This window comes from Emys orbicularis, chromosome 17, assembly GCF_028017835.1.
Source record: "Emys orbicularis isolate rEmyOrb1 chromosome 17, rEmyOrb1.hap1, whole genome shotgun sequence".
In the NCBI taxonomy this organism is placed as follows: domain Eukaryota; kingdom Metazoa; phylum Chordata; order Testudines; family Emydidae; genus Emys; species Emys orbicularis.
In genome coordinates, this window is record NC_088699.1 from 14178177 (window position 1) to 14201027 (window position 22851).

The following is a 22851-nucleotide window of genomic DNA, read 5'->3' on the forward strand; positions in this document are numbered from 1 at the left end:
TCTGCTAAGCTGAGCAGTCCCAGTCTTTTTAATCTCTCCTCATACGCAAGCTGTTCTATACCCCTTGTATTTTGTTGCCCTTCTTGGTATCTTTTTCAATTCTAATATATCTTTTTTGAGATGGGGCGACCAGAACTGGACACAGTATTGAAGAAGTGGGTGCACCATGGATTTCTATATTGGCATTGTGATATTTATTGTCTGATTATCTATCCCTTCCTTAACGGTTCCTGACCTCCTGTTGGCTGTTTTGACTGCCCCAGTACATTGAACAGATGTTTTCAGAGAACTATCCATGATGATGCCAAAATTGCTTTCTTGAGTTGTAACAGCTAATTGAGGCCCCATCATTTTGTATGTATAGTTGGTATCCTGCTGTTGGGAGAGGGAAATCAAGGGGCTATTTGGAGATGCCTTTGAGATCTGTCACTTTAAAGCCAGCCTGTCCCAGGTTGAAGAAGAAGGTGGGTGAGAGAAAGGGAGAGAGGAGACATTTAAAAACACCTAAGAACTTTAACTCAGCTCACTTTAGGCTTCCAAACTTGGCAATCTTTTTCTGTTTTATACAGACAAATGCTCTTGCTTGACAAGTGGGTTTGTCCAAGGTCTCTTAACTCTGGTCCTGGTATAAACCTTGATGGCCCTTGCTAAGAGCTTCAAGTCATTTGTGAAAGCAGCACTTCCCTGTCAATAAACTGTCCATAAGACTGCACAGGCTTCATTCCAGCAGAAATAAGTGATACCTTGAGAGCTCTTGCTAGATGAAAATAACAGTTCTGACGCAATTTCACCCAGCTGGAATCAGCTGTGAGAGACTAATATACAATAAAAAAAAAACACGAATGCCCACTTCCCCCAAGGTCCTCTCCTGATACCGTGAATAAAGCTCTGTTTTTATATTTCTTTCTTTCCAAAGTTGTGAAAAGGATCCCTGTCTGATCGGTCCAAGTCACTTGTGTTGTGAGTTAAGTTCTTCAGACTGCTCTGGCCCTTACACCTTTACTTGATGAAGTTTTTAATTGTCCATCTTTGTCCCGTGCAGCTGCGAAGAATTAGATCAATGCCGGACATTCCTTTGTTCTCCACTTCCAGACAGCGCCCAGTCCCCTTATTCAGGATCGCACCATTCTAAAATCAAAGATACAGGTAAGTACCTTCTGTGTAGCCAACAGGTGACTGCATGCAATCGCTGGGACAGGGACTGTGTCTTCCTCGGGCCTGGTAAGTGCTTAGCACTTGGTGGGCGGGCATGAATGCAAACTAAGAAATAATATCCATTAAAATAATCCATGAAATCCTTCAGCCCTAAATGCATATATCCCTGCCCCTTCACCTAACTGAGAAAATCTGTAATCTGCAAGTAGCAGGGTCTTATCCTCTGTGTGAGGGAGACATAATCACCCACATTTAGCCAATATATTACATACCCCCGTCGTAGACAAAGGCAATTTTCAGTCTCTGAGGTCTACATGAGCCTATTCTGGGATGCCATTTTGTAACGAATCTATGGCTGCATGGATACATAACGCGAATATCGAATTCTGGGCCTTATGCACCAGCAGTACAAGACTTAGGAAAAAGAAGAAACATCCTTAATCTCACCAACGTTATATTGTTCTTAGGCTGAGCAATTTCTGTGTGAGTAAAAGTAGCAAAGGGGGCACAAAAACATCTCCTCTCGCAGCATGTTGGCTAGTAGCCCCTACCTTTGCAGAAATACTTCCTCCATGCTATAAACAAGAGAATATGTGAAACAGGCCATAGTTAAAGGGAGGAGAAGAAGCAGGCGAAAGCCCCATCCTCACAAACCTGTATGAAATTCCAGCGTTTATGGAGGCTGCTCTTGACCTTTTCACAATCAAGGAGCTGAGGGAGCCGGCTTTTCATGTTATCCACGAGGCAGCGGGTATCAGGCAAGAGAGTCGTGGTCCCAAGGGCCCCCAAGTGAAGGTATCCCTCCTTGGTGTAGCGGGCAAGCTGAGGTGGTGGGGGGAAAAAGACTGTTAGTACTTCTCGAGTGTGATTAGAGAAGAGATGCAGAATGGACTGAGCTAGTGAGTACAGGAGATGGGAATGACATGCAAAAGCCTGTCTCCGGAGATTTCTAGCTCAGTTTTGCAGACAGATGCAGGTGGCAGGGGGGGAGTTTGACACCTAAATACCTTTATGGCTCTGGGCTTTAATTACTAACAACCCCGTGGGGTGGGATCCTTTGGCCTTTATTTGGTGTTGATACTATGCTAGCCATGGTGGTTTTAGATTGCAACCAGCTGGCTATTTTTGGGCATGCTGGACCATTCTAGTGGTTCTGAGATGCTTAGCTGTGGGTTCTTCTTTTGACAACTAAATGCCATTGTTGGTGTGTCCAGAGCAGCCCTCCAGCTATTCTAGGCATAGGTAAAAAATAGCAGCCAATAGGTAAGGATAGCCAAGTGAAGGATTTGATTTGTGATCACGTCCCTCACGAACTGATCCAATCTTAGATCCCCCATATTGTTCCCCATATGTGTATATAGCAATAGATGATATAAAAGCCTCTTGGTGTAACCATTTCCAAACACTGGAGTATCCATCAGTATCCTGCTAACGCATAACTGTATATCTCGCTCCTCCCATGCACCCTGAAAATTCTGTCTGTTCTGGAGGAAATGTTGAATGATAGCACCAGAGGAAGGCATCCGAGCTGTGTTGTCCTCAGCCATGGAAAGAATGAAGTCTTGCTACTGGGCAGAAATTAGCTATAGGAAGACGACTGCCCCCCTCATGTCCCTTCGTGTTGTTGATTGTCCAATGATCTGCACAGTTGTTTAAGAAAGGGCTGATATATTTGCACTGTTTAAAAAAATATTTCCCTAGACGTATTTAAATTCACAGAGTGAAAAGAGAAGAATGACAGCAGCCTGCCTTTTATAATTCAGGGGAAAGATTTACACAGCTGCTTATTTAAATTATGAATCACTCTATTATCCAGCAGACAAATGAGAAGTATTCAGCACATTAATTAACTGAATATATCTCTGACCCAGATGCTTAAAGAGAGGCAGTAAATCACACTGGGAGTTATGGCTATCTTGGTTGGAATAATTAAACATCCAAAATCAAGTTAAAAACAATGTAAAGGGGTTTGACTTGAACCAATAAAAGCAGATACTGATTATTAAGGTATTTGTTTCGAATTTCATCTTTACTTCACTATGTTGGTTTAGACATACAAGTGCATTGCTCTGGGTTGGCATGCATGACTGTGTCTCTCTCTAGTGGCTAGTGACCATAACTGCATGCTGTAGTAAGATGAGGCCCTGAAACATAAACCCGTATCAGAGGCCCAGTATGAGGCCTGAGGCTTGAACTAAAGTAATGGTCAAGACTTTGCTAACATAAAGCAAAGTTAAGCTGTGAGCCAGAGGCAGGCCCTGCTCACAGAAGCTGGCAAGGAAAGGGCTGATGCTGCAAAAAGAGACATACCTAAAAGGTACTGGACACCAGATATCAGAACATTTGCATACTTGTACATTCCACACACAACAAGGAACAAGCTGACCCATCCTAAAGACAGAGCCAAAAGGGTAATATGATGGATAGAGTTGTTTTGTTCGAACCAACATGTAAAAGGTGAGAGGCGGCATCTTACTACGTAGTGGGGCTGTACATTACTACGTAGGGGGGTTGCACCTCAATACGTCAGGAGTGATGTGTAACTTGTTTGTACCTGTGTATAAGAATGCATCCCTGAGTAGATATCTTTGTCCAGCCTAGGGGGCAGTGGAAAGTCCTGCCACTGACTGAGCTGAGTCCATTGTCAGGGAGCACATATGTACTAGCTAGCAGCACCTTGGACTTCTATGCCAGGGAAAGCTGGAGACTGTGTTTCTCTTCGACAATAAACCTGGCCGACGTGACTTCGTACCTTACTAGAGTCTGTGGTCATTGGGGGTTCTCTCGGGGTCTGCTGTGTCAGCTATCTGCACAGAGCTGGGACAGCACACTGAGGGAACACACGCACGCAGCCGATTGATATCAACATTGAACAGAGCAGAGCACTACACCAGTAGCGTGCTATTTACTGACAGCTTCATCAACTCCTTCAGATCATTTGGCAGGGTTGTGGTAACGTTTGGTGCTGAACTTCCCAGGTTCTCTCTCCAGGTGGGGCAAAGGGGGATGGATTCTGGCTAGAACTGGCTGAGGACAGGAGAGGGCTATGCAATGCCAAGCCGCCCCTGCTGTAGGGTTCCTTAAGAACATTATTCTAGTGGTGTAAATCTAAGCAAGACCTAAGCTACGGTAACTCACAACAAAGGCCACTGTCCCCCAGCCATTCTGCCCACCACGCGCTCCTTGCACTGAAGAAAGCTTTGATGCAGAAGAACACATGTAACATCATGATCAAACTTCCCCTGACTGTGCATTGACAAGTTCTTTTTCCCTGTGATTTTCGCCAGAGCCTTCAGTTGTGTTAGGGTTGGGTCAGAACAGAAAGAAGTGCTTTCTAGAGATTAATGCAGCACAATATAAATCAAGACTGCTGGGGTCTAATCCCAACTCTGCCACTGACCCATTGAATAGGCCCTGGGCAAGACACTTAACCTCTCTGTGCCTCAGGTTATTCATTTACAAAACAGGTATAATGCTCACCTGGCATCACAGGAGTTTAATTACTTCAACTCTGCAACGTGTGATGAGACTGTCTGGAATGAGGGCTACCATATGAACAGAGCATTAGAATTACTCTAAGAGCAAATCAAATATTGCAGAATGGTGACATTCTGGATTATCTGTTTTTAATGGCGCTGATGTTTTTATGTTTCAAATCCTCAGCAGTGAAATTCTTGACTGACAGCATGTGTTTTAGTAAAGCAACCAAACTGAATTAGTATTTGAACAGTAGCTCACAAATCTTTCAAGGACTAAATATCAAACTCCTTCCTTTAACACTGTGACTTTAAGAAATCCATCGACAAGCACAAGCATGCAGTACAAATATTTTTCTTTATGTGCTTTTAAAACCTTAGTGACCATGTATATAATTATTGTATTAGGCATCTTTCCTTTCATTATGTTTGGCAGCTTCTCTTTACCCTGTTGGCCTACTGCCCACAAGGCAATAAAATTTCTGTGCTTAGATGTTATCTCCTAATGTGGTGGGAAAAGTAACTAGAGCAAAAATCAAATCAGGTCCTGAGGGGAAGGGGCAATGGGAAAATGAAATAATCTGAAGAACAAACACGGATCTTATGAGAAATCTATCACAGTGGATATAGTAGATGTGCAACCTACTTGGTATAATAGCCAGATAAATAAAGCCCAGAATGCATTTCTGGATCGACTTCAGCATATTGCAAACTATTTGATCTAGTTCACTGTCAACCAAAACAGAGCTTGCAATTGCTTTACTCTTCAGTCTTTTTCATCAGCTCAAAGTGGAGGACAGTTATTCCTGGAAAGCATCACTGCTGGAAAAGGCTGTTTCGGAGAGTTAACGTTGTGCACGTGCCTTGATGAGTTAAATAAGTTTAAGGGTGTGATTTTCAAATAAGCTTAAGTGACTGAGGAGTACAAGTCCCCTTGTGTTTTGAATGAAGGATGAATGAAAGTTGTGATGTTTTGGTTCTAAAGTTACTGCCACCATTGTTGAAGTTATGGTTTTGGTGCCCTCAGCTGAAGTAACATACTCTGCCTTCAGCGCAGAGGTGTGCAGGCCCCTCAGGGCAGAGGTACTGGGGGGACAAGTGTATGTGGGCAGATTGGGGGGGATGCAGGACCTAAAATCTATTTTATAAGAGGGATAGCTCAGTGGTTTGACCCCTGGAGGCATTGTGAGGGGCTGGCACCAACAGGGCTCCCTTGTCCCAGCTCTGTGCTCTTCCCAGCCCCCATTCACCCACAGAAGTGGAAGGTGAAGGCCCTGTGGTCATGCAGGAGCTGGTGCTGCTTGGGAGGCCTGGCCCACACCAGCTGGCAGAGAGGGACCATTCAAGGCCAGGACCACATGTAAGTGGCAACAGAGCTTGCCCCAGAACCAGGGCAGCAAGTCCCACAGGGAGCCTGGCCCCAACTTGCATGCAGAGCCTAGGCCTGACTCTCACAGGCAGCCTGGCCCCATTCCCCAGCTCATCTGCCTCCACCACTGTTCTTCCCCCCCCACCCCGCCCGCCCGGCTATGTGCGCCAAGGAGGCCCAGCCCACATTTCAGCAAGTGAGAGTGCATAGAAGTTGTGGGGAGTGTTGGGTGTCACACTTTCCACAGATCAAAATGGCAGGCTGTGAGATGTTACTTCTCATGGATGTACTCTACACTGCTAACTTCTACAGAACATGTTAGTATTCATGAATAGTCCCGCACTGGCAGGGACTGAACATGCTGCGGCTGAGTATGGACATCTCTAGGGATTGGGTAGAAGGAGAGGAAGCAAAACCATAGGAATTACCATAACAAGACCTCTATGGGTAGGTCTACACTGCATTATAGACCTGAGTGAGACCCAGGCTTGTGGAGTGGGTGTTTCCAAGCCCGTGTTTCAGCAGCTACACAGCACGGAAAGCCTGGGTTTCAAATTGCTGAACCTGGGTCTCTCAGTCATGTTCATGTGTCCCTACTGAAAACCTTCTGACTTGAGTCCATGCCTTGACCTGTGTCCACATTGTAAAACAGAGCTTAGATCTGAGTCTCAGTGGGACTTCGGGGGCTCTGATCAACCCCCTCAGCAGGGTCTGAGAACCTAGGTCTTGAGTGCGTGCTGACCTGAGCGAGTCTGATCAGTGTGGACAGAAGGGGGGCTTGGACTCAGACCTGAGCCTGGGCTTAGCATGCAGTACTGACATACCCTATCAGACCACTATGATGTGAGGATTTTTAGAAAGGGGGAAGGGAAGAGTAAGAGGGAAAAACAGGGGAAAGGGAAGGAATCCAAGAGGACCCCTTAAAAAACAACAACAACAATCTAGTGACCACACCATTAAAGGAAATTAATATGGAGTTACACTGTCTCAGGCTAACTGCTGACTTTGGGCAGGGTTGAACACGTCCACGTGTAGCCCCATGAGACTGTGCCTCTAAGTAACTGCTCACCAACATAAGGGATGCACAACCTAACCCCCAAATTAATAAGTGAGGTTGTGCTAAGGGACTGGCCCCAGAACCTCCAAGTATCACTATTCTAAATATCTTTCCAATGCAGAAGAGGATGGTGGAGCTCTGTCTCTGTTCAAAGGAGGTAGCAGCTGCCTATGTTTTTAAGAGGGAAGGAGGGGTAAAGTAAAGATTACATAATTTATTTAGCGAACCTGCAGCTTCTGCAAATTTAAACACAGTTGGGTAAGCCTCTCACTCTACAAATGCACTGGTGCATCATTCAGTTTGATCTCCTCATTTGTAAACCTGACATTAACAATATACACTCTTTGATTACTATTTCTGCCTGGTTGCTCCTCTGTGATGGAAGAAAGTTAATTAGACTTCTTAGGACCTGGGAAATAAGTCTTGATGATGTTCCTTGACTACTGAAAAATAATTTAGAGTTGTTTAGCTTCTTTTCTGCAGAGGGCAGATTCTCAACTAGCCACAATACATAAGAGTACAGTATTTTCTTATTTAAATAATTCAATCTAAATGCTACTTGTCCCCCATGATACACCAGTCTTCTGGATTATCTCACTATTAGTGGCTTTGTCCCAGCGTCCTGCTGTTTAACAAATTTGTTTGAGGAAAACATATTTTATCCTATAATTAAATGGAAGGCACTGCTGGATGGACATTATCTTGTATTATAGTGCCTTCTATTATGCTAATATATCACCACAGTTCTGTCACTCCAATGACATGACTATAATACATCATCAAAACACTTTGCAGTAATGATATATCACTTAAAAGGTAAAGCTAACAAAGTGAGTCCAAGAGCAGATTCAATTTAATTACAGGATAAAGGGATTCCTCATCATTCACGCTTGGTGATGAATTAACCTAGAAATGAATGAAAGCCTTATATGAAAGAAGGAACACTAAAGGGAAGATAAACAGAGGAGACAAACAAACAAAACAAAACAAAACAACAAAAAAGGCCAGGAGACAAATGCGGGCATGGAGTTACTTTGAGCAATAGCTAAAAAAAAAAAAAAAAAAAAATCTAATCGGCAATACAAGCTGCACTATGTGTCTGACCGCAAGGCTCTGAAGCCAGATTGCATTTTACCAGAACACCAAAATAACTTAGCAGACAAATCTAACTAGCCCTTTGGCTTGTAAATGTTTGCTTTATGTGCCCAAATGCCATTCTCTTTTTTTGGAGCAGCTGGGCATACCCTTAGATGCCTACATTAATTGGGGTCATTGTTTCTTTCACGGTTTGGAGAGGAAAGGAACAACGTGGATCAGAAAGAACAGGAAGAAAAATCTGCTTTGAGCTGGTTTCATTGAGCCTGCCAGCCAAACAAACAGCAACGCAACATTTTAATTCAGATCACCACATAGGAAAAGAAAACATCATTAAGCTTAATTATAAAAAAAAAAAAAAAAAAAAGTGGAAGAAAAAACTTGCTTTTAGTTATTCATCTCAAAGTCCAAGGTTAGCAGGCAGTATCAGTTTAGTTTCTCATACAGTCAGAAACTTAAAGGCAAAAGCTTCCATCTACACAGTACAATATGCAGTTTGTGCATAATTATTATTAAATGGCACATTCACAACAGTGGCTAAGTTATGTTTAGTAAAGAGCTACATCACTGGCTGATCTAGTTTATCCTTCCCTTTGTACAAAGAATAGGATATCCATCTTCGCCTTAAGGCTTAACTGTGAATTGATCCCATGCTAAGTACAGGTGGCCCTACAAAAGAGTTCAGTTCAGCTTCCGTGTGAGCTAGTATCCCATCACTGAGATGTTAACTGGAACTACTCTACCCTTGTGAATCTTCAAAGGTCAGGCTGGAAATATCTTGAGGATGGCTCTCTTAGGGCATTTCTGACACATGGGCATGCAAATTTTCCAGCTGAAAGCCACGAGGGAAGATAACTTGTATCTGAACACATCAGAGCCCCTGAAATTACCCAGGGCCTTTACAGCAAGGGAGCCTTCTATTTATTCATTTTCCTGTGTATTTATATGGCCCCTTTCATCATACTGTCCAATTGCCTCGTAACCGTGAATATATTTATCCTCCCAAGACCCCTTTGAGGTAGCTCAGTGCTGCTATTTTACAGATGGGGAGCTGAGGCAGAGAGAGACTAAGTGATTTGCCCAAGGTCACATATGAAATCTGTCCTGGCGCTGGGACTTGAACTCACGTCTCCCCAAGTCCTAGGCTAGTGCCCTAACTAGAGTACCATCTTGATGGGAATAGTGCTGGTGAACCATGTGCACTGAGGTGAGCTGAGCAGTTGAAGCCATTGCTGGTCACCCCACGAGAGCCAATATCAGGCCCTGTCTTTGGGCAAGTTACCAGTCACTGGATCAAGTCTACCTGACACCAAGGCCTTGCTGTAAACTTGAACTCTACCATAATCGTCTCCTCTTTCATAAAATGGGAATAACAATACCTCCTTTGTAAAGAGCTTTATGATAGACAGATGGGGAAAAAAATCCTATAAAAGAGCTTGATTATATACAAGTGCTACCACAAGAGAGAGGAAGAGAGACAATTTTCAAACATGAGTTTGACAAACATCTCTGATAGTCTATCCTACCACCGCTAAAGCTACAGTGTGAAGCCAGAGCATGGCTGGAATCAGTTACATGGGCTGGAACAGCTTTTTGCTCAGCCAGAAAACTAATGCTTTAACTGCAAATCTTTTCAATGAATTAATTACCTCAAACAAGTTTAGGAACCTTTCTGTCTTGCAGGAGTCCTTTTTCCCCTTGCACTCCTTTCTGGTGTATGTGAGAAATTGGTTTCCTTAGGCAAGCTTTTTATTATGCAAATATCTGGTGAGCACTTACTATGATGGTCTTTATTGTGTTATATTTCACAGTTTTGATCTTAATGAATGCAATTGCAGCCCTGAGCTCTCTCAGGCAACACTGGTAGAAGAAACAGCAGAATAAACCTTAGAGCCTTCCTTTCTCACAACTTCCAATGAGAACCTTATTGACCCCAGAAAACATGGAGATGTTGGCTTACAGAACAACTGGGACCAGGAATTAAGACTTCACCCTGAGTCCTTGTAGACGCTTATGCACTTTTCTTTATAATAATAAATGGAGATATCCTATCTCCTAGAAATGAAAGGGACCCTGAAAGGTCATGGAGTCCAGCCCCCTGCCTTCACTAGCAGGACCAAGTACTGCTTTTGCCCCAGATCCCAAAGTGGCCCCCTCAAGGATTGAACTCACAACCCTGAATTTAGCAGGCTAATGCTCAAACCACTGAGCTATCCCTCCCGCTTTTGAGATAAAGGCTTGATAGGGAGCTCACTTTGTAGGTAGAGTGAACTTGTCAAACAGTGGCAATTTATAAAGGCACCTTGGATCTCGGATTCTATTCTGTATAATTTTATATATCCCCTTATTACTGTCGTATAGGAATGCTTTTAATCCATGTGGCTAATTTTGTTTCTCATCCTCTGCCCCAGGCGAGAACTGTGTGGAAGTGTAGTGCTTTGCTTGGGTAGAGTTGGTTTTAGATTGTTGTTTTTAAATCTACCATTAGAAGACATTGTCACGTATAGGGCGATATACATGATGCTGTCCATCTGGAAGACAGAGGGAATCAAAAACCAAAACCAAGATAGTAGAGCAAGGGAAATAATATATCACAGGCAATAAAGTTTCCAGAGCCTCTGGAATAACAGTCAGTCCTTCCCCTTCAAAAAACCCCACTCAAAGGCAGATGACTTGCCTTCTAATAAATAAAACTCTACCTGGCTGTGGAGTGGATCTTGGCACACTTATGATCCAGGAAAAGTTTTTCTAGCAAAAGGCAAATGATGAAATCCCTTCAGTTCAGATGTTGAGCCAGAGGAGGTAGGGCGAGTAATGCTTGACCTGATTGTTCAGTGCTGTGCACAGATTTTATAGTAAGGTAAGAGGGGAGCAACAGAAGAAAAGAGAACTATGAAAGATGGGTTGCCGGCAGGTTTGCCTTCCCAATTCCAGATGTAGCCAATATCTACTGGTGCATGTATTCTCTGAGCACACTGACTGTGGAATGCTCCATCTGTATCCTTTCCACCTCACCTATCGCTTGATTGTGCTCCTATAACAATGGGTAAATCTCAAGCACTTCAGAGGTTGAAGTTGGATACACACCCAAAAACTTGGATCTTTAGCTAAATTATCTGAAAAACCTCTTGGGTGTGTATATATAGATTGGGCTGCAGATCCCATGAGAACCAGTTCCAATATTTCCTGGGTTTGGTTGGGCTGGAATTTAATGATTTCTGGTGTCTCCTGCTTTTGGTCAGGTAGGGGGAAAAAAAATGAAACAATAAGTGGCCTATCGTATTATGGCTCTTCTACTTCCAGAAGTATCATGAACTTGCTTTGGACCCTCTCCATCTCCATGGAAGAAGGGCATTTTGAGGAGGGATATCAATGAAAAAGGTGATGACTACCTGGCAGATGTGAACAGGATTGCGCTCCCAGGTTAAGAGGAAGCACAAAAGTAGACATACAGGCCAGAATAAGAGAAGGGTGCAAAGTGATAAAGGAGCCTTGGCAAGTTATCCTTGGAGGCTTGCAGATCTTGGAAGCACAGCACAGGATCCATCCCCCCAGCTTTAAGGATGGATGCATTGGCACTGTTTATGCAGTACCTATTCTATAGCTACTCATAGGATTTCCAACTCCAGGGCTGTCCAGCCAGCACCATTCAAGTGTAGTGAATTTACTACGTTTCTTTTTAAAATATTGAAGGATAAAATTATATCATGGGCTAAGGTGAGCCATAATACCACAAAAACACACCATGATCTTTAGCCCAGAATGTGATCTGAATTAACACAATGGTTCAAAGAGCCTTTTGGTTGGCCCATATTTTCTTGGACAAGTAAGAGGCTAAGGTCTAGTAAGGCTCCATTTAAGTCCTCACCTAGTTGAAAGAACATTCTAGTTATGCCATCGGGGGGAGGGGGAAAACAAAAACCCACCACCATTTGCTTTGTTTTCCTATGTGTCTCTTTACCCTGCTGGTAACAGAAAAATAAAATGCCTTAATGTGTTACGTGTGCATGCTCTATTTTGCTGATTGGCTATTTGCTTTCAGCATTATTTATCCATGTCGTTTTTAAATTAAGATTTTATGCACAGCTCTCTCAAGATTATGGTAATTTAATTTGGAAAATTGCTCTAAGTGAATGGAAAAAATATAACCCCCCCCCACCCTCTTCATTTTTCAGATGACGACCAGCCTTGTCATTTGAAAGTCTAAATGAACAGACCCCACTGCATGTCTTTATTATGCTTTGCAGCTATCTCGGCCGATTCTCTGTTACTTGTGCACACTGTATAACAGAAAATAAATCCTAACCTGAGGTCCCCAGCCGTGGCATGGATACAGTATTGCTGTGTGGTTCTCCTGTGGACCCTGGTCAAGGCATACATCTTTTGCTTTGTTGTTACGAAGCTGTAGAAACAAACATTGCATATTTACGTGTCTGTCCCTTGCGGGAGGGAAGAATGTAACCCATGATCACAGTGAAGTCCCCGGCCTTTAGTGTTATGGAAAAGAGAAGATGCTTTACCACATCATACGCAATAGGTTTCTGTGCTGCATACACAATAGTTTTAATAATGACTTGCATTTATACAATAGCCACCACTAAAAACCTATTGTTTACTGACAATTGCAATGATTTCAGTTGCCTCTGTATTTAGGATATTAGACATGTGTGGTGGTGATGTTTTCAAGTCTTCCACTGTATGGTTTGGGGGTCAATGCAGCACTCCTTATTCTTTATCCTGAAGTGCTCTAGAAGCCCTGAAATAACATTCAGAGTGTCTTATGTGGGTGCAATGATGAAGTGTGTGGGAAAGAGGGCACCAGGAACCCTTTTCATGCTACCATGAGAGAGCAGGATGGGACACAGGCCTAGCAACTAGGCAAAAGTCCCAACCCATTTGCTCAGGGACCCAGAGGACGCCGTCAGCCATCTTGGAGACATTGTCAGAGCTCTCAGCTCTTGTGCCCATGTTGCAGTTGGCAGCAAGCACTGGCAACACCCCTTTTCGGAAGAGTAATAGAGAGCATAGGGATCAATGCAGTGCTTCTTGTGGGCAAGACTGCAGAGTGTTTATAGCTTTTAAATCATAATGCTGATCCAAGCTGTGGCTGCAAGTGAAACTGGTGCAGTGTTGACATTAGTCAGGCATTTTTAAGGAACTTAGGAGAAGGAGGGTAACCGAGGGATGGGAAATACTACTGGCCTGGGAAAAATTGAGGAAACTGAAAAGATCTTTTAGGCTCAAGGAGAAGCTTGCACATACTAATACAGACATGGTGTACCATTTATACTGTAAAGTGAATGAACTGTTGAGTGATGAGTCAAGCAATGAGATTTGCTAATGTGTACAGTCATTTGTTCTCCAGAATCTCCCCATAGCCACCAATTGAAGTTATATCACATATTAAAAATTCCTGTCTCTATTTTCAGCTTAAAAGACATCAATAACCTTGGTGTGGGACATGTTCTTGGGATCCATGGGCTGTTTCAGCAACTCCGCCAGGGCAGTCATTATTCCATGGGAAATGTATTGCAATGGATCATTACTACTTAATTTTTGTGAATAGCTGTTTTTATAATTCTCCTGTGGTCCCAATGCCAGTCAATACTGAATTCAGTCTCTTTACATGGCACAATGGTATGGCTTTGGGGCAAAGGATTACACCCTATAGAGCACATATGTCCAGGCCCCTGCAAACTGGCAAAAGTTAGGTCAAGTGTAAGTTAAGAAATTACTACAATAGGACAGCACATTCCATACACACACATATTATATATATTATACACACACACACACACACACACACACACACACACACTCTCTCACAGGCTTATCCAATGGAGTTAGCAGGCACCATACACAATATTGTGGTAACTATTTAAATGTTTCGGTATATATGGGACCCCCCAAAATCGGGAATGAACCTAAAGCTCAAAACATTATAGGGAACGGTGAACAGATTCTAAAATGCAGCTATTCAGGATCATCTTGAAAGGTGTTTCTGATTATATACACATTGGCATGCTCATGTGTCATTCCATCATACAGTATGATACTTATCAATCTGTGTTAAGAGCATGCTTTGTCTTAATTACCTCCCCATAGGCAATAGTATTATTGTATCTCCTCATTTCTGGGTAAACATGGTCGAGGTACCACTGGAAATTCTTACACTTTAAGCTTTTTCTTAATGCTTTTCTCTCTGAGACATCCCCAATGTCAATGCCTGGATTCTGAAAAAGAAAAAAAGACACACTCGGCACCTTAGGTAAGAGTTTATTCTTGCCATGTTATTTAACAAAGGGATTGGGTTTCCTTGAATTCTGATATGGTTGCCGAACAGCTTGAAGATTTCCAAAAGCCGCTCTACATACAGGTGGACTATGCTATTTTCAAAACCCACACACACCCATTTCTTAAAAACAAAACAAAACAAAACAAAAAACCACAAAACACACTTTGTCCAAGAAGGTCAATAGAAAGGCAAGTATCTCATAGCCACAACAAACAGGAAGAAATAGTACTCAGATTGATGTGAAGTGGGCAGGAATTCAGAGACGACAAGTAAGATTTAGGAAGCTGGAAGAACTGACTTTTGAGGAAAGATTAAGAGACCATTAGTCAGTGGGCTTTGGATCAGTCCCTAAAGCCAGAGAATTTCCTGAAGGGATCAGTGCCCAAAATGTTCAGAAGAGCTCAGTTCCTATTTAGGCACCAAAGTAAGAGTCCGTCTTTCCAAAAGAGCTCAGTGACCAACGTGCTGATAATCTGGCCATAGGTTATTAGAGGGGGAGGGACTGAGTGCTGAGCTCTTGTGAAAATCTGGCCCCAGTTGTGGGTACTGTACGCTTAAAAATCTGTCCCTCCTAAAAGAACGAAATTCATGAATCTTCGCTAAGAGATGGCTGAGGAGTGAGCATGTTTAGGAAGGTGTAAAAGAAAAAGAAAAAAAGACTTAGGGCATCATGGGAGAATATAACCAAGAGTAATAGAATAAAATTATGGAGACAATTAAGTTTAGGCTGAACCTCAGGAAAACCTCCAGACAATTTCAAGTATGATTCAACTTCGACAGGTAAGACTGGGTATAAAATCTGGATGAAGTGAGCTGGGATGATGTGCTAAGGAGGCCCACAAACCAGTCAGACTGAAATATTCAGTGCATGGTGTTTTACACTGAGCAAACATGTTCTATATATTATATAAAAACAAAAAGGAGTCAATATGTTTGCACTGAAGAGGTTTTATAATGGATATGAACAAGTGTACTTTAAAATTAAACCCTCACAGGGTGACTAATAATGCCCATAGAAAATTCCTGAACCATTTGAAAAAGACTCAGCTGCTCTTTTAAGACCATTACTAGGGAGATTCCCGCTGCTCCTTAAGCATAGAACTCTACTGACCTCAAAGCTTGGAATCTAATTTTCTACTCTCCGTGGTAAGCTCCAAAAAAAAAAAAAAAAACACCCCCAAAAAAACAAACAAACAAAAATTCATCCCAAGAGCAAGCCCCCCAAAGAAACTTTTATTCACTTGCCTCTTACACAGAAAGGTCTAAGGCTTGGGTCTGAGCCCACTCAACTTGCTTACAACCCTATCCCAAGTTAGCCAGGAATGATTGCAGATACAGCCTAAGGAAAGCCAGAAAGCAGTCAGAAGTCAGACTCCTGCCAACTCTCTTTCTTCATCACATGCACTTGGAATACCCACAACACTCAGATCTTTTAGCCCCAGCTCATGTGTTTCACAACAGCATATTAATTAGGGACCATCTGCAGTCCCCAGCATGTCAAATCAGGAAGCCCTTTCAGAAGGTTAGTACCTAATCAACCGCAACGAAGTACCCTTTGTTCTCTGACAAAGAACAAAGGCTACGTTACTGCGTGGCCAAATGCCAGTAAATCTCCACAGACATAACCTTTCTTCAGACCACAATGGCAGCACGCTCAAAACGCTCATCCCTCAAGGATGGTGTTTTCTTACAAGCAGACTCTACTGTAACAGGACGACAGGCTGCTGTACTAAATGGAATTCATCTTTGTTTGGATGTGCCCTATAAAGCCTAAACATATATTTGGCAATCCCTCTGCAAGCAGAAGCTCCTGTTGAAGTCAAAAGGAGTTTTGCCTGGATATGGACATCCAGAGTGGCTCCTTGAAACTAAAATTTAATAAGGGCATAGGTAAACAACTCTGTTCACTAGTGACACAGCCACTCAAGTCAATAGTCTTCCTATGTACTTCTATGGAGAGTTGGATCAGGCCCTATCTAATGTTCACGCACAACTGCTATTGGAGGCATGAAGTACTACAAGCCGAGGCCCCAATCCTGTAAACTGGCCCACATAGGCAGACACTTATGTTCAAGCATTTATGTGGAGTAAACGTAGCCACCAAGGATATCACAATGTATTGTACTATTTACAGCAGCTACACAAACACATATCTGTTGGAATTGGAGCCCATTTCATGAATAGCTGTTCCATTGTCTTGGATGTTTGTGTATCTAAGGCATCTGTAAACATGGTTTCTAAATGCTATTTGTCTCTAAACTAAGGTCTTCAGGGCAGAGACCCTACTTAGCCTATATTTGTAAAGCACTGTGTTGAAGGCTGGGAACTTGGAATAGAAATTGTTTTCCCAACAATTTTTGTGGAATACACTCAACAGAATGAGCTTGGGCTACAAGTTGGAGAATTTACAATGATGTTGCTATTATGGAAGCGATGGTTCCTGTTACTATGGGTCTGTGTAGCAAGGCATGCAATGTACATTCACCACATGAAACAGTGTGTTAAAAAGACATTTACTGAGTGTGCAGAAAGATTTGATTGTTTTCTGTCTTTAATCCCACAGAAAGACTAAATTTGCTGGGTAATGTCAGTGATATAAATACACAGTAAATATGAATTGAAGCATGAGGCAAATACATTGTGTGTTGAATCTTCAGAAACAACAAGCCAAACCCTCAGCTGGTGTTAATCGGCATAGCTCCACGGACTTCTATGTCCTCCAGTAATATCCTCCATCAAAGGATATTACTTATAATAAGCTATGCTTATTTGCACCATCAGTATCATGATGCAAAAGACAGCTATGTACTGTTTATTTAAGATGTTAAAAAAATAAGAGGTAAGAGTACATGAATTGAGGAAAAGCTATACCTCCAGTGGCAAGTTCCATGCAATGTAAACGTGAGACTTGTAATCGTCCATCCACACTTCGGCCACTCGCAAAGCATTCCGCTTGGTGTAAAAACCAATGTTATTGTTGTAGGGCTTCTTCTTGCGTTCAATGTGAGCAACTCTGGAGCACGGCAGGACTTCCATGCTGCCACCACACAGCCACACCTGAAACAGACCAGAATGAGACGTGCAACAGGTCAGTTGAAGAAGGACTGAGTTTTCAGATCAGAATCCAGCACATTAATCTCTGCTGCTCTCAGGGTACAATCATCCAAAAATGGAGGAGGAGGAGGAGAAAGAAGGGCTGTTTCCCCCCCGCCCCAAATGAACTACCACAGTCCGTTGACCACCATGTGGATGACAGCATAGTCTGATAAAGGCTCTGTAATGCCTGAGAGCCCAATCCTGTCAGTGTAGTGCTCACTACTGTAAATCCCAATTAGACTACTCATCGTAGCAAGCACTCTGTAGGGAGAAATCGGGGCCCTATTTAAATCAATGGCAAAACTTCCAGTTAGGGTGACCAGACAGCAAATGTAAAAAATTGGGACAGGGGGTCCAGGGTAATAGGTGCCTATATAAGAAAAAGCCCCCAAAATCGGGACTGTCCTTATAAAATTGGGACATCTGATCACCCTACTTCCACTGGACTTCAATGGGGCCAAGATTTCGCCCTACGTTTGGTAAGTGTCTGCAGGATTGGGCCCTTAGTTTACATGGTTGTTACTCTTGACCAATAGAGTGCACACACCACTTTTTATTCAAGTCATAGTGGTGTCTGCGATGTATCAGCATTATTGATACCGACAATGGCACCAGAGGTCTGGAAAGGGCCCGATCCAAGCTCACTGACTTCAACTGGAGACTTTCCATTGATTTGGATCAGGCCTTGAATTCAATTCTTGGCCATGTCCAATCCTGGAAATCTGTTGGGAAGGAAGCAAGCCCTAAGCCTTTTCCACAGCTGTAAGTGCCTAGGGCACTCTGGGTGACCAATGGAATATCGTCAATGTTTGAATCTACAAGAAAGGTAACGCAGTGAAACGGATTGTAGGGACAGATTTCTCTAGGAAACATTTGCTCATGCTTCCCCGCCGGCGCCCCGCACCCCCATGGTTTAAACATCTTTAAATCGCAGTTTACATTTTATTACAATAATTTCAAGTCTTCATTCTCTCATACAGAAATGGACTGAGGCATACAACCAACAATATATTCTTTCCAGAAACCTTTATGTAAAGTCTTAGCATACCTGTACTCTACAATCCCTGGTTTATAATCCATCTTAAATTGATAAAGGATCATATCCAGGGCTCTAGGCACTGGACAGGTATGACACAAACGCATGCCAGGTATGCCTAATGATCACAGTTGAGCCTATTTTGTGGTGTTATTCATTAATGTTTTGCATAATTATTATTTCCAGGCCCACCACTTTTTATTCCATCTGTGTTCTCCAATTTACATTGGCCTCATTCCGTATGGTATCACATTCTGATCTCCGTTACCCTGAAGTAAATCGAGATTAATTGCATTGGCCCAACAGGCGCACAATTCTAGGAGACACACAAAAAGAGCATCCAATATGTACCCTATGGCTACAGAGGTGACCCTTAAGAGCTCACCACTTGTATCTAAGAGATACTAAGGTAAGCTTCTCTAGGAGTTATTCCCTTGCACTTCCCTATGTTAATAATGACAAAACTGAAAATATTTAGTTATCCAAGGCAATTAGCCAGTTTTTAAGAACCTCCACCATTTATTCAAATGGATAGGTTCAAACGCCTGTTTTCATGCACAAATGCGGAACAACAATGAGCGAGAGTGCATCTTCCAGGAACACATTGGAGCTAATGCTGTACCTTCCTTGCTCTCAACAGCACATACACCCTGGGTATTATTTGTATTCCAGGAGTTCCTAGGAGCCCAAATCATGTATCAGGGTCCCACTGTGCTAGGTGCTGCACAAAACAACACAGCAAACCTACCCTGATCCTGAGGTTTGCCCTTGACTTCTAACACCACCAAAACAAAGATAGAATTCAGAACGGTGTCACTTTTCATGCATCTGAGCAACCCTGAGAGCATATTTTATTTTAGAACCACCACATTTCAGTGTTTCCAAAATGAAATATTATGGGATTTCAGTTCCAAGACAAATTTTCAGATTTTGGCTTTTCATCCTGATTGAGGACAGAGAATTTTCATGTGGTCAGAATTATTGTCACAGAACTAAAATTCTTTTCCCCAACTCTACTAGTTAGTAGGCTTGGGACGCGACTATTATGGTCTTGTGTTTTACTCACAATCACAATCTTTTCATATGGGACAAAAAGTTTATGTTTCAGGAATAAATGTACAAAGAATCTGTGGACAAACGTATATGGTAGTAAACTAAGGGATAATGTCTCAGGTATCATTTGAAGGGCACTGATATGTGTATACATACACAAGTCTGTTGCAGTAAGATCAATAAAATGCAATTATGATAGGAATGACCATGCTCTACCCTCAAATAGATCAAGCTGTCATAATAAAATAAATAAAAATGGACACATCTCTACCAGATATTTCCTACCTGGTGAGAACTGTAGCAGAGAGAAATAATTCCAATGTGATTTAAAACCAAAATTTGTTTAACTACTTGTATTTTTATAGAACTTTTCATCCTAGGAACATTCATATCTATTAAGTCTCATCAAACTCCTGTGAAGTAGGCAAATATTATTCATCTTCCCATCTGTACAATGAGGACAAGGCACAGAGCGGCTGTCACTTGTACTTGCTCACACAAAGCCAGATTGGGTTTCCCTTACTGACACTGGTGGGCAGTGAAGTGGCTGCACTGAAGTGGCCCAGAGGAACTAGGCAGAGAATAGAATCCAAGAGTCTTGGCTTCCCTTCTTGTACACTGAGCATTAGACAGACTTCTTTCAATAAGTTCAAATTGATCTATTATACGCATATCTATACCCTGTTTAAATAGGACTAACAGTAACTTACTTTGAACGCTGAGTTTCCATAGAGGTGTTATTAGGAAGACGTCCAGATATTGTTCTCTTTGCTCCAATAAGAAAAGAAGTACAGGACTAACCTTCCAATTAAGCCATCTTCCCAATGAGCCGAAGAGCCACTTAAAGTGACTTAATGTGGGTCTTAAAGTGACGCAAGTGCTTGAAATGCCATAAGCCTTTAACACACATTAGTACTTAAAGCTACCTATATGTTACCGTGTCTTAATCTGCCTTAAGTCTTTAGACAGCTTTGCACATGTAATTGAGAAGTTCATTGGGAAGGGCTGTGTTTCATTTACTCGACACTCATATCCCTGTTGAGTGTCTCTCAATTAAGCTTTAAAAAAAAAAAACTGGTTGCCTGGGGACCATCCCCATTACGTGGCTTTCCCAATTAAGTGTATAGAAATCTAGATGATCGCAAAAAACCTGTGCCACTGTCATAACTATAAAGGGAAGGGTAACAGCCCTCCTATGTTACAATACTATAAAATCCCTCCTGGCCAGAGGAAATGACTCCAAAATCCTTTTACCTGTAAAGGGTTAAGAAGCTCAGGTAACCTGGCTGACACCTGACCCAAAGGACCAATAAGGGGACAAGATACTTTCAAATCTTGGTTGGGGGGGAAGGCTTTTGTTTGTGCTCTTTGTTTTGGGGGGAGTTCGCTCTTGGGACTAAGAGGGACCAGACATCAATCCAGGCTCTCCAAATCTTTCTGAACAAGTCTCTCATATTTCAAACTTGTAAGTAAACAGCCAGGCAAGGCGTGTTAGTTTTATCTTTGTTTTCTCAACTTGTAAATGTACCTTTTACTAGGATATTTACCTCTGTTTGCTGTAACTTTGAACCTAAGGCTAGAGGGGGGTCCTCTGGGCTCTTTAAGTTTGATTACCCTGTAAAGTTATTTCCCATCCTAATTTTACAGAGATGATTTTTACCTTTTTCTTTAATTAAAAGCCTTCTTTTTAAGAACCTGATTGATTTTTCCTTGTTTTAGATCCAAGGGGGTTGGATCTTGATCCACCAGGAGTTGGTGGGAGAAAGGAGGGTTAATTTCTCCTTGTTTTAAGATCCAAGGGGTTTGGATCTGTATTCACCAGGGAATTGGTGAAGAGTCTCTCAAGGCTACCCAGGGAAGGGAATTAGCACATTGGGAGCGGTGGCAGCGGACCAGATCTAAGCTGGTAGTTAAGCTTAGAAGTTTTCATGCAGGCCCCCACATCTGGACCCTAAAGTTCAGAGTGGGGAAGCAGCCTTGATGGCCACCATGAGGCATTGTTTGCTACAATAGCTCATATTAACTAGTTAATATGTCCCACACAGTTAACTGACTGTATGCAGGATTTTTCCATTACTCAGTGGATCAAACATTAGCTGTGAAAGGGAGAACATAAAATAAATCGCAACACTTAGATCAATGAGGAAAAAAATCCACTTTTAAATTAAGTCATGTTTGGCCTATTTAACTTGGCACTGTCCTTTATACATATAGTTACAAAAGGAGCAAATTATTTTTTAAAAATATGCATGCTTAGGATAGAATGCATGTTTCAAAAGTTTACTATGGTATATTTCCTGGTGGGAAAAAGAATCATGAAAGTCTTCATTATTTTTCAGCACAAGACAAATATGTAACAGCGATTAGCCAGCCATTCATCCATCCAGAAAGACGTAAAACTGGATGCATTTCCCTCCAATAATTGATAATGGTGACTATGTAACCTCTTCTCTATCCAGCATAGAAATACAGGTCATGGGGATACTAGAATACATAAATAATTTTTTTGAACTAAGCTCTATGGAGCGAATCTCAGAGAAACAAATAAAAAAATAAATCTTTCACCCACAAACCTTTGAAATACACAACGAAAGAATGGTGGGTGATGCGTTTCCAATTATCTCCCAAACAAATTTATTGCCTTAGGAATTAATGAGAAAAGAATATATAATGATTTGTCTTGTGTAGTGAAATTTACTAGTGATGTTGAAATGAGATCAGTTATCTCTTTTCTAGACATTTTTGGCATATACAGGAAGGGGGGGAAAATGGTAAATACATGATGAACCAAGTTTGACAATTTCACTACACTACGGGGGCCATTTAACTTTCCCTTCCAATCACCCTTTTCAAGCAGGGAAACTTCACTGGTGTGGTAATAAATTCATGAGCTTTTTGGCATCTGTTTCCTTGAGGATACAGGGAGGCCATTGTGGGGAGCTAAAGTAGGAAGGAGAACTGATTCTGCACACGGCAATATGGAGTTAGGATCTCCAGATGCATGGATGCCACCTTTTCATCAAGTAACCCATCTTACTCTGCAGGCCTGGGGTGCCAGAAATCAGGGGCTTGCTTCAACTCCCACTGGTTTTAAAAGGTGTTGGATCAAGCCCCAGGAGAAAAGTATGTGTTATCCTGAGCACACAGGCTGTAGGGGGAAGAAAGAAAGAAAAACATATTGCCAGCAGCATAAGCAGGGAGGCACCAGTAGAGAAAACA

At 42.2% G+C, this 22851-nt stretch overlaps 1 protein-coding gene across 1 annotated transcript in view; it reads right to left on the bottom strand.

The window, feature by feature from the left end:
* Positions 1 to 999: 999 nt before the first annotated feature.
* Positions 1000 to 22851, bottom strand: part of GALNT17 (polypeptide N-acetylgalactosaminyltransferase 17) — a 278406-nt gene continuing 256554 nt past the window's right edge. Inside the window, exons 7-11 of the mRNA XM_065418385.1 lie at positions 17319 to 17504; positions 14248 to 14385; positions 12459 to 12554; positions 1810 to 1977; positions 1000 to 1128 (exon numbers count right to left, since the gene is read on the bottom strand). Of these exons, the coding sequence (XP_065274457.1) occupies positions 1000 to 1128; positions 1810 to 1977; positions 12459 to 12554; positions 14248 to 14385; positions 17319 to 17504 (717 nt within the window). The remainder of the gene's footprint in view (positions 1129 to 1809; positions 1978 to 12458; positions 12555 to 14247; positions 14386 to 17318; positions 17505 to 22851) is intronic.